The following is a 15,341-nucleotide window of genomic DNA, read 5'->3' on the forward strand; positions in this document are numbered from 1 at the left end:
CATTTATAATCGCTGGATGTGGCGCTTTCACACCGCAATACTGTTCAGTGTGCCCCCCCCCCCCCCCCACCTCAACCGAGAGCTGTGAATTCCGCTTTTATTTGACATGCACGTCCCGTTTTCCACTCACGTGTGCGAATAATATTACAGAGCTCGCCATATATGTTATATATTTATTTTTGATCAAGGGTTGCAGAAAAAAAAAAAGCTCGACGATCCACCTGCCGTTTTCCACTTTGAAGCCAAATGCATCCATTGATTGATCAATGAATTACTAAAATTCCGGGTTCTCCACAATCTTGACAAATCACCATAATATTCCTTTTTGGTCTGTGTTTTCAGTTCTTATGACAGCATTTAAGGCGCATAAATTACAGGGATGTTTTGGATTGTTCAATATCTTAATAGCTTCCTTCATTTGGAGTTTGGAGGCTCATGGTGAATTCAAGGACTTGGGAGCTGTGACATTTATTGGCCGTAGTGTTTTAAAGAACATGGATTGCAGGTGATCACATTGCTGTTGTTTACACCTCAATGAATGGGCTCATTAGTCCCGGTTAAGTTTGGCCTGCATGGGACGGGGTGCCAGTGCCTCACTAACTTCTCTTCTTTGTCTTTTTAGATTTTAGCCACTGATGGACAAGAAGAAGGAGGACGGTGTGGATTAGGACTTTTTTTTTTTTCTCTCCCTTTCTTGTTATTTTGTTGGCTTCATCCCCCCCCCCTCACCTCAATGCGGTCTCTAAAGGACTTCTTCCTCCTCGGCGGCCCGGAATGAAATGATGGCGGCGCGTTGGAGCGATTCACCGCGGGACAACCGAGCGAGCCAACACGCCGGGGTGACCGCGTCCCGCGAGGTGACCCCGTCCCGTGAGGTGAGGCTCTGGAAAGAGACCAGCTACTCCCCACTGTCTAGTTCTCCGAGAGCACTCGCAGCATCTGCACACAGATTCCCCCTGGAACAGCTGATTTTAGGTCGGAACCTCCCTCGATTACGACCTGTGACATCCACCCTGTCGTAGCATCCGACCATCGGCCCCGCTCCCTCACTCGTTACCGGGTCGCCTGTGGGTCCACATTGTGGAGCTCGGTGTTGTTCTCTGACGAGCTGGTGGTTACATCATCGTCATCATAATCATCATAGTCCTTGCCGGGCTGGATGCGTGTCGTAACAGCATTGCAGCGGTGGAATGTTTTTGGATTAATCCATCATCAGAAAATGGCAACAGTGTGTGAGGTTGTGCGTGCGTAAGTGTGTGTTTGTTTGTGTGTGTGTGTGTGTGGCAGTAATCCTCTTACTGTGTCAGAACTATCCGAGGATGGAGGACATAAATCGTTGGGGGCGAAGCAGCAGTTTCTGAGACAGCTGATGGAGCTCAAGAGGAGCACAAGGGGGTGTGGGGGGAGGTGTATGTGTGTGTGTGTGTGTGTAGGGGGGGGTTTAAATGTATTTTTAAAAATGCAGAGTGGACTGTCCGCAGCAGTTCAAAGTGAAAAGTTACTGAGAAACTCCCCCCTCTCCTCCCCCGGCTGCCTCTGATGCCTCAGACAAACACAACCCTCACCCGATTGTCACGCTGCTCGTTTCTGTCTCTCCCTTCCGTGGGGTCGAACGGGAGGTGAAACCGCAGGCACAATGAGCCCCCCCCCCTCCTGCTGCTCCATCATCTGAGCTCGCTAATGAGGGACATTGCAAGGGGCGTTTCTCTCCCCCAACACACACGAACACACACACACACACACCATCCTGCTGCCGCCTAAACGATGGTAGCCGAGCTGTGGTGATTTGGGCACAGCTGCCCGGTCATCGGGTGGGGGGGGGGGCTCATTGGGAGCTCATCGCCGTCCCGGCCTCGGTGGACCTGCTGTCACTTTGACACCAACAGCGCCGCGATGGAGCAGCTGAGGCTCAAGAGAGGAAAGGAGGAGAGAGTGATGGAGCTTTATTTCCATTGTGCTCTCAAAGTCCATCTCATGCTTGGATAATAGAGGAGGTTGTGTGTAAAAATGTCTGAATAAGTGTTGGTTCACTCCAGGTAGCACAGCGGTTGACTCAATGGCGGCCATGGTTGTTCAGACAAGTGTTGCCTTGAAAAACCAAAAAGAAAGCAGACAAACAAATGGGACCACATTGATTCATGCCATGGCCGTGGAGACCAATGGCCGCGCTGTGGTGATGCTCTGCTCTAAATATAACCCCTCCCAGCACCACAACCCCCCCCCCTCACCCACTCCCTCTTCCCCCGTCCACGTGCCGGTCTTTCCCCCGTCATCTATTCCCGCGTGTTTCTAGCGGTGCTATATTTAACCCGTGGAAACATTAATGCCTGAGAGGGAAAAAAGGAATCACTGTCCTGGAATATGGCCGCCTGTCCTCTCCTCGCTGCGGTTTAAAGCAGCGACACAGAGGACGCTGGTCGGGTCGTGCTTCCAGGGGGCGGGGAACGCCACCGTGGGCAGTTTGTGGCGTGAGCTTTTTTTTTTTTTTTTTTTTAAATGAGAAGAAATACTTTGGAAACTGGAATGTTTTTCCGTGTACATACACAGCCGGTAACAACTTCCAGGGTCACACCCAAGTCCCAATTAAGCCTCCCAATGATCTCACTTCTTAAAGGTCTGATGGTTTATTGTAGTCATTGGCAGAGGAGGGTTTGGGTTAAATGGCTAAAGGATGGATAGATAAATAGTTGATGGATGGATGAATCGTATATAACCTTTATTTTGGTCCTCATTTCCCCCAAATTGTCTCAGTCTCTTCTGCCTAGAGCCGCCCCTCTGTCAGAAGAGGGGGGGGGGTGAAGACAAGCAGATCAGGACCAGTCTAATGCTCGCTGACGCTGAGCCGCTATCCATTACACACACACCGGCCCCTATGTGGCCCCATCTTTGGCTGCGGGACACACACTCGCACACTCTGCTGAGGAGTGTGTGAAGAGCATTTAGGACCCAGTTCATCGGCCTGGAGCTCTTCTCTAAAGGCCGTGCCATATTTCACATACGGTCCTTTGTGAGCCACGAGTTGTGTAACGCACAACAGGATAGACAAACAGCCCGAGTAGAATAAAGCTTCTTTCAGTGAGATACTGCGGGAATGTCTTTACCGTTGGGGCTCCTGGAATTACTTTTGCTTTTTATATTTTGTGCGCGAAGCCTCGTCTAACCCTGTGTGTATGAGCCATACGCGCTTTATCACCCCTTATGTAACGGGGTGTTATCCAGACCCATCTTAGATTGGACTTTGAGGAAACTGCATTTCCTGTTTCCGTCAGCGATGGTGACCCTGAAGCAACGATTTCATTAAGCGATGGCAGAGGAGCCACAGAACGCCAGAACCAAACCCTATAGCGACAGACGGAATCCCCCCCAGAATGCACCACAACTGCTTAAATGTAGACCAACTCCATCAGCCTGCAGTCGTTGCATTTCAGCCTCACCTCTCATCTCTTTGCATGTCAGTGAGCCGTGACACGCGCGACCTCAGCCTCCTTAAACGCGCAGGCTCCGCCTCTTGTTTTCAATACTGTGGGTGGTTTTGTGCGATCAATAACTCCAAATTGATTGGATCATATTGGCTTTAGCGTGGCCTGGTGGGCACGTTTTTTCTCTCTGCTGACCTGCTGTCGGTCCGTGATGGCGGCTGGTCCCCATCAGACCATCTATCCCTACAGGAGCTCATCAGGGAGACCTCTTTGACACACTGCGCCGTGCATATTTCTGTTCTGGTGAAGCTTCTTGTTTGGCGCCGGGCCGATTTGTACCACTCCCCTGGCCTAGATATGTTGTGCACAGTGCGTCACTGCTGCACATCTTGTTTTTGCTCGCATTAGCCTAATCCCCCTGACTTCTTAAGCATTTGTAATGTTTTTGTCTTCCACGTAAGAAGACAACTGGGCACTTTGATGACTTTGGTGTTTTCCTGTCCCTGCTGAGAGCAACCTGGTGATGCGGAGACAGCGGGGCGCTTTGGGTCTTTGAGACCTAGTCCTGGTCACTCCTTCCATATTTTTCCTGTCCGTGGGATGGATGTAAAAAAACAAAAACAAGCTTTTGTTATTTTTTTTCCCGCTGTCTGACAGCAGCTCCAACTTGCTTATCCTTTCTCTTTCGGAGAATGATCGGCATTCCCAGTGAATCACTCCCACCGGGGGTCCGCGCTCCAACGTGAAGGGAAGCAGGGGGGCTGTGTGTTGATAGGAGGAGCACTTGGCCGGCTTAAGAGTTATGGGGGGCAAGCAGAGGAGAGAGGTGAGTGATCACCACCCCCAAATAGTCTTGTTTATAGCGTGTTGAGGATCCAAGGTTCGCCGTGTCTGGACCTGAGAGGAGGGGTGGTGGGGGGGGCACGTGACACTCGGCTGACCTTTCTGCCCAGACTGTGTGCGTAGCCCCCTGACCCGTCTGTACTATCACTGAACTTGTCTTTCAGTGGCGTGACCCTGTAGTGTTTACGGAAGGTGCAGGAAGTCTTCAACGACGCGCCGCTGCACCTGTGAGGTGACCACAGTTGGCTTTTAGAGGCCTTTATCCCCAGAGGATGTGGAGCTTACTGAGGGTTTATAATGAATCTGTTAAACCCTTTATTCTTTATCTTAAACTCCTCCTCAGTGAGGTCTCTCTCATGTGAACTAATGAAGCCGCCTCGGAGCTAACGTCACAATCAAAACCATCTGCACATCAAAGGCTGGAAGCGACATAAACAAGCCCAGACAACTATTTACTGGCATCCAGTAGTCTCCTAACTCTCTCCCTTGTGCATCTCCGGCTCCTTTCCCTCCCTCAAGAGCTGGATTTCTTTGACGTCCCGCATCGAAAGGAAGTCTTTAACGGGACGTTAATTTACTTAAGAGAGTGGCGGGGGCTGCGGCACTGCTTTGGCCTCTCTGTCGGGGGGGGGGGGAGGCTTGTCTCTGTGAAGCTTTTTTTCTGCAGAGTAATGAAATAAATAACTCAGGCGTCGGTCTGGAGTGAGAGGCGGATAGCTTGCACACCTTGTATGTGTTTTTTTTTTAATGATTCTTTTTTTTTTTTTTGGGATCACACTGACAACCTGACGTGTTTCAAGTACCTTCACTCCCGAAGAGACGTCGCGGTCGACGTGGAGTCCTCCGCAGAGGGAAACCACGGTGTCATTCGGCTCAATCCTGCACCGCTGGGCCACCGTCTCTCCGTCTCTCTCTCTCTCTCTCTCGAGCTGCCTCCGCCTGGCACGACAGCGGAGACGAGCGCCGGGGACGGGACACCGCCACGGGCATCAAAGGGAGGGGAGGGATCTCTGAAGGCAGAGGACGAGGGAAGAGAGCGCTCTGCTCCGTAGTCCTGCCGGACGCTCCGCATCCCGCTGCGTAACCACGGTGATGCATCTCCTACGCGCTTGCTCCGTATCGCCGACGACACTTTCATTCTTGCATCCCTCTCACGGGATTTTTTTTACGTTCCACATAATGTGAGTCTCTGAGCAGCACGGTTCATTAACATATCGCTAATGAAGCGCGACCGGGGGGGCAACGGCCAGGCGGCGGATGAGTCCTGCTGAGATGGGCAAATAGGGGCCACCCTCCTGCAGGCTGCTGATGAGCGCCGGCACCCACGGCTGAGAGGCGGATGTAAACTCCTCCGGGAAACGTAACATGGCTCATCTCAAAGTCCTCGACTGCATGATCAACAACAACTGGAGTCTGATCTGCGACCTGTACTGCGCCTGGAGCGATCAGGTCGGTTCCTCTTCATGGTGCAAGCCTTTGATTTATGAGGCTGGTGGGCAAGTAGGGGGTTATTTTCTTGTTTCTGTTTTTTATTTGGGGTGGGGGGGGGGGTAAAATGAGAGGGTTGACGTTGTTTGTGCTGCAGGAGGTTTTCTTTCACCGTGCACATTTTGTTCACTCATGCTCTTCTGTGCCTTCCTCTCGACCCCATATTACTCTCTAGAGTTCTCTCGGAAAGGCATCCCTGACATGCCGCGTATTAATAGCCAGAATTCATTCAGTAGTGCGACGTGGAACTGGAGACTCTGGCGCGCTTGGCATGCTGACCTCCGAGTGTCCCTGCTCCTGCAGACTGAAGCCGACTCGAGAACAAACCTGAATCTTGTGTAGTAGTTTAACAAATGGCTCTTTGGTTTGAATCTCACCTCCTCTTTGCTGGGAAGGATTTGTTTAGTAGGAAATGGTTCCAAATATCTTTCAGTGCAGTCTTAAATCGAGGGCCAGCTGGGGAAATCCAGCTGAAGATGTTCAAGTCTCATGCGACGGGATGTCAAGTGCAAGGGGTCAGAGGTCGGAGAATGACGTGATTTTCCTGTGACTCTGATCACATGAATGTGGACGTTCTCCTTATCATACAGCACTCTTTGTCGCGGCGTCTTGCATGTGTCCATTTGTCCCTATACGCACAGAAGTCAACTTGGCACCCTTACTAACACTTCGTAACTCACATGCATGGCCTTTCTGCTTTTCCTCTGGAGAGCCACACAGACGGCGCATTGTTTCCCGCATTTCTTTCCCCTCTCGCCTTTTTTTTTTTTTTTTCTGCGGCGGAATGCCCGATGTGAAGCGTCGCGGCGCTGCTGCTCTCCGGCATGCCCCCTTTCCCACTAATTTAATTTTAGCAGCGCTGAAGATTGTCTGCGTCCCCGGGCCGAACTGATGGGCCTCTGTCTCCGGAGAGCCTCGGCGGGCCGAGGCGCTGAAGACGGCCTTTGTGCGCCAGTCGCGAGGCACAGAGAAAGCCTCATGAAATATTTACAGCCTGACACCTGGTGTGAGGCGGAGACAGAGGAGCCGAGGAAGCAACAACACCGTCGCCAACAACAGCGAGGCCTCAGTGCGTTGGCCGGCCACGAGTATTTTGGCGTCTTACCGGCAGGTCTTGAGCTTTCTCAAAAAACGATGTCATCGATTTACAGAAGGTCTGAAGAATGACAAATATTCTCAGAAGGGTTTAGAGCTGACACAGTCGGTCAGTTCATAGATGTTGACGTCCTTCATCAGTCCACTCCTTGTTGTGTCCCAGTGCCCCCCCCCCCCCCCCTTGTTTGTAGGAGTTGTTTTAACACGGCACTGGGGGGGGGGGGTCGACGTCTCAGAGCGTGTACTGTCATGACCCGACCCCGTCATAAACCTCAAAGAGCAACCAGGATTAATAATTCATAGATGAGGAAACCAATTATACAGGGCTGTGCTCGCATCTGGGTGCTGGGTGCTGGGGGGGGGGGGGGCCTTGGGGGCCCTAATTGGCCCACCGGCTCTCTGTGTCTCTGAAGCGCCGGGCTGAGGTGGCTGGCTGGATGTGAGGGTAATGTGTGTGTGTGTGTGTGTGTGTGTCTGTCTGTCCTGTCTTTGTTCTGGAGCCTGTATTGTGGGGGGAGGGGCCTCCTCGGTGGTGTATTGGTACCTCAGCTGACATCCCTGTGGTGATGGACCACACCCACATCAGAGACAGGCCATCCCATGCGACTTTCAATGCTGTTTTTTGGAATAATAGACTAAGCAAGATAGGAATTAGGGTTGGAAACAAAACTCGAGCTCAAATAATTGGTAAATAAATTTGAAGAGAATTATAATGTAAACTTTTGAGCCTTTTTTTACGTTCTGGAAAATTGTGAAAGGATTGTCTTTTCTTTCAACCATTGAATAGACTATATAGCCCGTTAATTTATTAGAGAACAAAAGCTTCAAATCATCAATTTGTTGCACACTAAAGCGTAACAAACTAGTAAATGTGTGACTTGAACTGGTATCTGGCCTCTGGTCTCTCTGGTCTCTTTGGTCTCTGGTCTCTAGTCTCTCTGGCTGTTCTTCAGCCTGTCTGTCCACTTCTGTCCTCTCTCTTTCCATCTCCATCTCTCCTTTTGTGGAGAGGAATTCCAGGCTGTTGGCCCGCACAATTGCCCTGCTCATTAGCATATGAAAGCTGCTGAGGGAGGAGGGAAAAGGTGGGGGGGGTCCTAAAACGTACAAATCCGTCCCGAGCTCTCTGGTTTTTAATCGGCCTCATGGTGAACCCATGTGACGATGTCGGAGTGAGTCGGCTCTTTTACGTTCTCCTTGTTTTCTCGATGGCCGTCGTCCCGCGTAGAACCGCCCTGCCTGGCAGTGGGCAGCATGTCCATGATAACTGACAGGGCTTCATCTTCTCATCGCCCCCGGCAACGAGACACGTCTTCAAAGCTCAGATGTGACACTGCCCCCTCGGTAGACACCTCTCAGGCAGCAAATCAATCCAAAGGATTCGCTTCACTGGCGTGAGATCTTAATGGAGTCCCAAATGAGAGCGCGTGGCATTGTGGGGTGGATTAATGTGGAAATGCTGGGGGTAGTGGACAATGACAGGTTCTTGCTGTGTATCTTCTTAGTGCATTGCCTTCATTTGGTTAGAAGCTGAACTAAACTAGTTGGTCTAAGACCAGGTACATGATCTGTTTTGATGGTGATACAATCTGGGGATGAGAGTCCTACTTCCTGCTCGATGAATGGCTGCACAACAGCCTTTTTCTCTTTCCAGCTCGTGCTGGTAACCTGTAGTCCTCAGTCAGCAGTTTGGCTGCAGCGAGAGGCGGCGTGACCAGAATGCAGATTCACCTCCCCGCACAGACACACAATCCGTGACGACACGTGAGCGCCGTGCTGCGGTAAACTGTTCGTAAACGAGCTGATAAAAGAGGGCGTCCCAAGAGGCTCTCGCTCAGCGACAACCAAGAAACACCTGAGAACAGAACAGGGTGACACGCAAAAGACGCCCTCCTTCGCTAATGTTTAAAGAACACCATTTTTCTAAGCCACAGGAACAAAGAGGGGAGGGAGAGGGAGAAGGAGAGAGGGAGGACGTGAATGAGAAGTAGCTGCATGCTGCTCAGTCTCCTTTGGCCCCGGATGAGAAAAATGTGGCTCTGAAAAGATGCAGCTCTCTTTGGTGCAATGCAGACAGGGCTGGGAGGAGCTATGGCCGGTGGGCGGAGCTACGTCGGCATGTGTGGAAGCGTTGTTTTGTTTTCCTCCTCTTACACATTTTGGCCCACATCCCCCTACCCAGTCTCTCCCTCTCCCTCCATGTCGAGGTGAGGTTATGGACATCGCTGGAGGGTTGCCATGGCGATTTCGCACGTTTAGCCCTGAATGCCGGTACCTGCGCTGTGGAGCTCGAACGCCCCACTGAGAGCAGTTGGTGTGATGGGTGGAGCCGTGGGAGTGGATGATCCCTCTGCAGAGCGCTGACAGGGAATCCACCCATCACTAGTGTGTGTCCGTCACCTCTCCCCAACATCCAGGCCGCCACGTTTGGGCCGATGACTTTAAGGCCCCAGTTAGCGCGTGTGTACGCCCCCCCCCCCCCCCCCCCCCCCCGCCCCATTCTCCTCTCACAGCCCCGAGTCATCGTAGTCGAAGAGGCGCTAATTAGTGGCCCAGACGGCGTTGACGGTGCCCTCTGTACCGCGTCAGCATTCAGAGCACCTCTGCACCTTTTTGGTGACTGATCCAAACCCATCTGCCGGTGTCACGGGAGAGGTCACCGGAGGAAGATAGTGCCAAGTGAGCGTTCGCTGCGCGTCTGAATCGCTCCCCGCCCGCTCTGGGGAGGCTTCGCTGCGTTGGCATTGTCTGTCTTCACAACACAAACGACACCCCATCTGTTTCTCCCTCGCCGTGCTCCACTTTGAAGGGGCCTGCGCCTGCGTGCCAGAGAAACTGTTCACTGAGGTGATGGAGAACGCAGCGGACACTCCCTCTGCTCGCCGTTAAATGGGACCCGGGGACCGTTGGAGAAGGACGAGGGACGCTGGGGTTGTGGGTTTATTGTGCTGCGAGAAGGGGCAGCCAATAAAGGACAGGGGATGGGGGGGGAGAGGCCTTCATTGTTTCCAGCTGGTTCTGGGTGTGGTCGTCGTGGACTGGTGACCCGCTGTGTTCACTTCTGTTCCCGGGCCTCCTCCACGGGTTCCGACGCAGTCTGCGGGGTGGCTCTTCTCGTGCTCCTTTATGTCAGCATATGGTCGCGCACGTGTCCCCTTTAATTGGGATTTAAAGAGGGGGAAAAAAAAGGACTCTTTGCGTTTCCCCACAAAAACAACAAACACCTGCAAATTAATTAGAGTTTTTTCAGGGAGACATTCACTGTCTGACAGTTTGATTGGGATTCAACACAGTGTAAAAATGGGGACATATTTGTGTGTGCAACAAATATGTCGAGAGCGGAAAACCATCGAAACAGTTACGGGAAGAAAAACGGCTGCCATGTGCACTCTGAAGAGGCTCCATTAGTGAAACCGCCAGATAACACGGATGCAATCTGCACACCAAAACCAAATTATGAGGCCGGGATCAAATTACATAACATCGTTGGACATTTTCAAGCTTAGGGGATCGCATTGGTGGACGGCGTGTGAGAGAGAGGTGACGCGGCCAGTTGAATGAAGGGTGGCGAAAGTGTCTGTGACAGACATGTATCCACAGCGCTTACAAAAAAGGCTTTTAAAACCAAAATTTGCAGCCCTCACCGCACAATCTCCCGCTGGCGCAGTGCTCCGTCCGTGTGGTTTTTCCCCTCCTCTCTCATTGCTCCATTATTCAATTAAGCAGTAAAACACATGCTAAGATGAACATTAACCGCACGGAGGATCCCCCGCCGGGACGAGAGCCTTCGCGTCACGCTCCATCAGCAGCCGAGACACTCGCCGTCTGGTTTTCATTGGGGAGAAGGTGATGCCGCACGGCGGGCGCAACTTGTAGAGACCTTCTGCTTTTAACCTGAGTGGAGGTGACGCTTGGTTTCCAGTTGGGGTTGTGGCTCCGGGGGTTAATGGCAACAATGCTAAACACGCTCTGTGTTAGCCATTGTGCGTGCGTGCGTGTGTGTGTGTGTGTGTGTGTGTGTGTTAGTGTATGAAGGCTAATGGGGGTCAAGAAACACTACGTAGACCAGTGATCGAGCTGCTCCCATCCAGCCGTCCCATCGGTCCCAGTGGGGGCATCCATCAACTGGGCTGCAGGCCTTTTTTTCTCCTCTGATCGGATTGATTGCTAACGACTGGTGCTAATGGACATGTGGGCTGATTGCGTGCACACACACACACACACACACACACACATGTGAGGCACCACGCCCAAAGGGGTGCATGCAAACCCATCGGCGTGTGTGGACCATCACATACACGCGTTTTTTAGAAATATTCACACCCCTTCTAGGCCGTTTCCACATTCCACTGGCCGTATCTCACCAGAAGGCCCCAACTGCTTCCAATCAGCCGGGTCACGAGGCGCTCCAGATGGGCCTCAGCGCTGGGTGGGACTGCCGCGGACGACGTACTGGTGGTGGAGGAGAAGGAGGTGAGAGGGGGGGGGGGGCTTGTGCTCGTAATAGTCAACATATTTGTGCCCCCTCTCCTCAATCCTCCCCTCTCCGTCCTGTATTGCGTCACCCTCCTTGGAGACCGGTGCTGGACAGCTTGAGCTACACAGCCGCGTTCTGAGCCTCTCGTTTTACTAGCTAACATTTTCCATCGTCGGAGCGCTGCTTTGCAGTGTGTGCTTTTGGAGAGCGCCTGTCTGAGGAAAGATGGAGTCCTACACTGCAGCTTTTTGTTTTCACCACTCTGAAGTCTGCAGAGTTGAGCTCACTCGGTACAGAAGGTTTGGTGTTGACATAAAGGCCCGATGGCTGCACAATGTAAGGGGAGTACCCAGCATGTATCTGCCCCTTCAGAGTAGGAATGAAAAGGATGTGAAAAGTGCATCCGGTCCAAACTGATCAGACGCCAGATCAAAGCTCCAACGCAATGACAGTGATCAATTCTTTCCTGCCTTTCGGCGTGCACATAAACACGTGCACTCTATTCTCGCAAATGCCACTAAAGCTGTTCTTAATCACCATAAATTCCCTCTGTTTTCAGTCTTGCTTTGACAGTGTTTACGCCCCGTTACCTGGATACTGCAGCACCGGTCCCCCCCCCCCCCCCCCTCCACACCTCTCCCACTTGGTGCCGAGGTCTCGCGTTACAGGAGGGTGACGTCGCCCCCGTTCTTAGTCGGGTTGATCCCCCCCCCCCCCCGCGGGGGGACGACGACATTAAACTTAAATTGAAAGTTCCACGTGGTGTTTGATTTGAGAGTGTTTTTCTGCAGAGACACAGACACCCAACGGTCTCTGCCGCTATTCATCGATCCCTCTTGTCACCGGGAATTAGCGAGTCAGGTTCGATCTGCTTAGCAGCTGATCTAAGGGTTAGGGTGGCTTCACCTTTAAGGTGGACGCTGGGCAACCCGTCCCATGGGTGCTCCTCGGGGCTTAAAGGCGTCTGTGACCGTTACGGCTGCCAAGCTGCCTCTCGTCAACTCACTCGATCTGTCCTTCCCAGTTTAGAGTGGGATGGTGCTGAAGTAATGAGCTGTGGATTAGGCTGACGCTGTGCTGCTATCTATCCGGGTCTCCTTTCCCTTTCTCTTAGCCGACAAGCCGTGTACCATCAACACCGTACGAATGAACACGATCGCTCCAACTGCCTCTGCACTGGTGTGATACGGTTTATAGATGACGCGATGTCATCGCAGGACGCGTTTAATGAAACACATTCGTGGCGTGAGTCTCATACTGATCCATGATGTGCTGCACAGAGTGAGTGACAGATGATGTTCAGAAGAGGCTTCATTGTTTTATCTGGTGTTACTCACACGCAACCCTTCACCTCTTGCCTTGACCTTGAAACCTAATTCCACTTAAGTTGCCGCTGAAGGCTCAGCATGTGTGTGTCTGTGCGTGTGTACTTGCGTGTCAGTGTTTTTGTTTTTGCGGGAGAATCCCTCATCCGCCCCGCTGACAGATTATAAACAGATCTAATGCTTAATCAGCCCCCCCCCCCCCCCCGCGCCAACCATCACTGACTTCTCATTTATATAAGAAGGATGCAGAGAAACACTGTGTGGAAGACGACCAATCGGACGCCCACGCAGCTTGTTGTGTGTTCATTTGGTTTCGGGCCAAACACAATCCCAAACTGGCAGAGAGGCTCCGGTGATTGTGTTTGCTGCTGGAGCCATCTGGTTCTTAATCTCCGTCAGCAGCAACACCACCAGCAGCCCTTTTCTCTCTGCCTCTTTGCCTCTTTGCCTCTCTGCCTCTTTGCCTCTCTGCCTCTCGCAGTAACACATGTGCCGCATGTCATCGCAGACTGCCACAGTGATCCGGTGTTTTATGTTCTGAGAGACAGTCGGTGACTGATGCCTGTTTGTTTGTCTCTAAGAGGCAGGTTGTGTTTATTTGTGATGCTTTGGGTGCATTCAGAACGTTTGCTTGATTTATTTAACAGCTGCTTGAAGGCAAAGGACAACAAAACTATTAATAACCAAGGAGCATTTCAAATGTTTGACTTTGGGTCAGCGGATAAATGATTTAGGATGCTGATAGGAGACGTTTTGTTTGCAGCACTTCTCAGATAATATTTCTCCAAAAAGCATCTTGTCTCTTCCACACAACCCACAATGCTTCGCACATTCAATCGTTGCCGAGCGACAGGACGTCATTTGAAAGGCTTCCTGTGCGCGTGACGGTATTTGTGTAGATGAAAATGAATCGTTCGTTTGGCCCTGTAATGCAAATCAGGACCAGACGTCCTCTTGATGCAACAATGCTGTTTATTTGCCCCTGGAGCGCTGAAAGAAGGCCGTGTTTGACAGGAGAATCAATCAGTCCGGAACACTTAACAACTCTTATCTTTAAGTGCTTCCTATGAAGGGTTAGTCAACTCGGGCTACTTTGCCGTAGGTTAAGAAGACACAAGTTCTGCTGATCTGTTAGCCCTATGGGTGTCATCTCCCCCCCCCCGCCCTTCCCCTCCCCTTAGGGAGAAACCCGGGAGGAAAAGCCATTATTCCAGTGAATAATGGCTGAGCTGAGGGGAGAGAGCTGCTGAGCTAAATAGCCTTTTCTTCAGCTCATCTGGCCCAGCTCCTCATTACATAACAGGGTTCTGTTGGACAGAGGGGGGGGGGTTGTTAATCGGAGACGCCGCTCCGCACCAAAAGAACGCTTTGATCCGATCCCACATCGGGCCCGTGAGCCGCTCTCCGCCGGGTGACGCCACTCTTCACTGCTCAGCGAGCACAGGCCGGTTTCTGCTCGGTCACACCTGCCCCGCCCCGTTCGAGTCCCGTGTCTGTCTGAATGTCTGCATGAACCCTGTTGAACCCTGTCGAACCCCGTTGAGCCCTATTGAGCCCTATTGAGCCCCGCCCTGGAGGTTGACCGCCAGCATCTTTTGGATAATCTCTTTTCCCTCATTTCACACGGACCCGAAGCTCCCGATTTCATCTCCATCCCCGTTTGGAGCTTTTTTCACCGTCAAATAATTCCTAGGTGTCCCACAAAACGTTTTAGAATGTTCGGCACGTGATGACGACGAGGAAGTATAAAGACACCCAGAGGTGGAGGGGTTCAGTCACATCACTGTAGTTATTTTAAGCCAAACAGCGATACGAGCAGATTGGCAGAAGAGTGAAGGATGGAGGGAAGTGGTGAAAGGTGGGGTGGGGGGGGGGGGTGTTGTGTGCTCCTGCTCAGGCCACACGTATAGATAGCAGAGGACCAGGGTGCTTTCCAGGGAGCGGCATTCCTCTGTTGGACTCCACGGGCATCCTGATGACTCAGGGACTCCCCCATTCTCCGTCACACTCCTCCTCTCGCATGGATCATAACAGCGGTGAGATTTACTGCTCTTGGTCCGCTCGGGGCCGTGTGTGTGTGTGTCCGTGTCTGTGTGTGAGAGAGAGAGAGAGAGAGGGAGAAAGAGAGTGTGTTGTTTTAAAGGGTGTGTCCCACAGTCCTCATCAGCGTTGGCTCTGGTGCAGAGCGCCTCTTTTACCAAAACCAGATCGGTCTCCTGCTAAATCTCTCACAGTCCTCTGAATGCGTTTTAGGAGGGCAGAATATAAGCTGCATGTCCATAAAAGCTACAGCACCAACACCTCGAGGTGTCCATAAGAGAAAAGAAACCGCAGGAAACGAACCACGATGCATGGAAATGGCTCTTTTCCTCCAACAGTCAAAAGTATAGATACATTGAACACTTGAAGTGTGTGTGTGTGTGTGTGTGTGTGTGTTTACTCTCCAGGTAAATACACTCTCAGACATGGCAGCTCATATCAAGATGAATATTTCATATTCCATCACGCTGCGAGGTGTATTTTTAGAGTAGTTTGGTGAGCGTCTCTCCGGTAGCTTTTGAATTTGAAATGTCAGTTGTGAATATTTTGCTTGTGGACCCGAGCAGGCTGCAGCACATGAAATGTGTCGTTTGATGAGTGGATCCATTCAGACGTGATCTCACACCCTGTGTTGGAATCAACAATTTTGTTTTG

The 15,341-nt window shown here is 51.7% G+C and overlaps 1 protein-coding gene across 4 annotated transcripts in view; it reads left to right on the forward strand.

Annotated features, from left to right (window-relative positions):
* LOC119198375 (rho GTPase-activating protein 21) overlaps positions 1–15,341 on the forward strand; it is a 50,203-nt gene that overhangs the window by 604 nt on the left and 34,258 nt on the right. For 2 of the 4 annotated variants that reach the window (XM_037455437.2, XM_037455440.2), the window contains exon 2: positions 623–875. In XM_037455437.2, coding sequence (XP_037311334.2) covers positions 780–875 — 96 coding nt within the window. In that variant the 5' untranslated portion in view covers positions 623–779. Of the gene's footprint in view, positions 1–622; positions 876–4,970; positions 5,712–15,341 lie in introns of those variants that run through there. The other 2 variants (XM_037455439.2, XM_037455438.2) reach the window with 2 other exon arrangements.

The sequence above is a fragment of the Pungitius pungitius genome, chromosome 19, assembly GCF_949316345.1.
Source record: "Pungitius pungitius chromosome 19, fPunPun2.1, whole genome shotgun sequence".
NCBI lineage: Eukaryota > Metazoa > Chordata > Actinopteri > Perciformes > Gasterosteidae > Pungitius > Pungitius pungitius.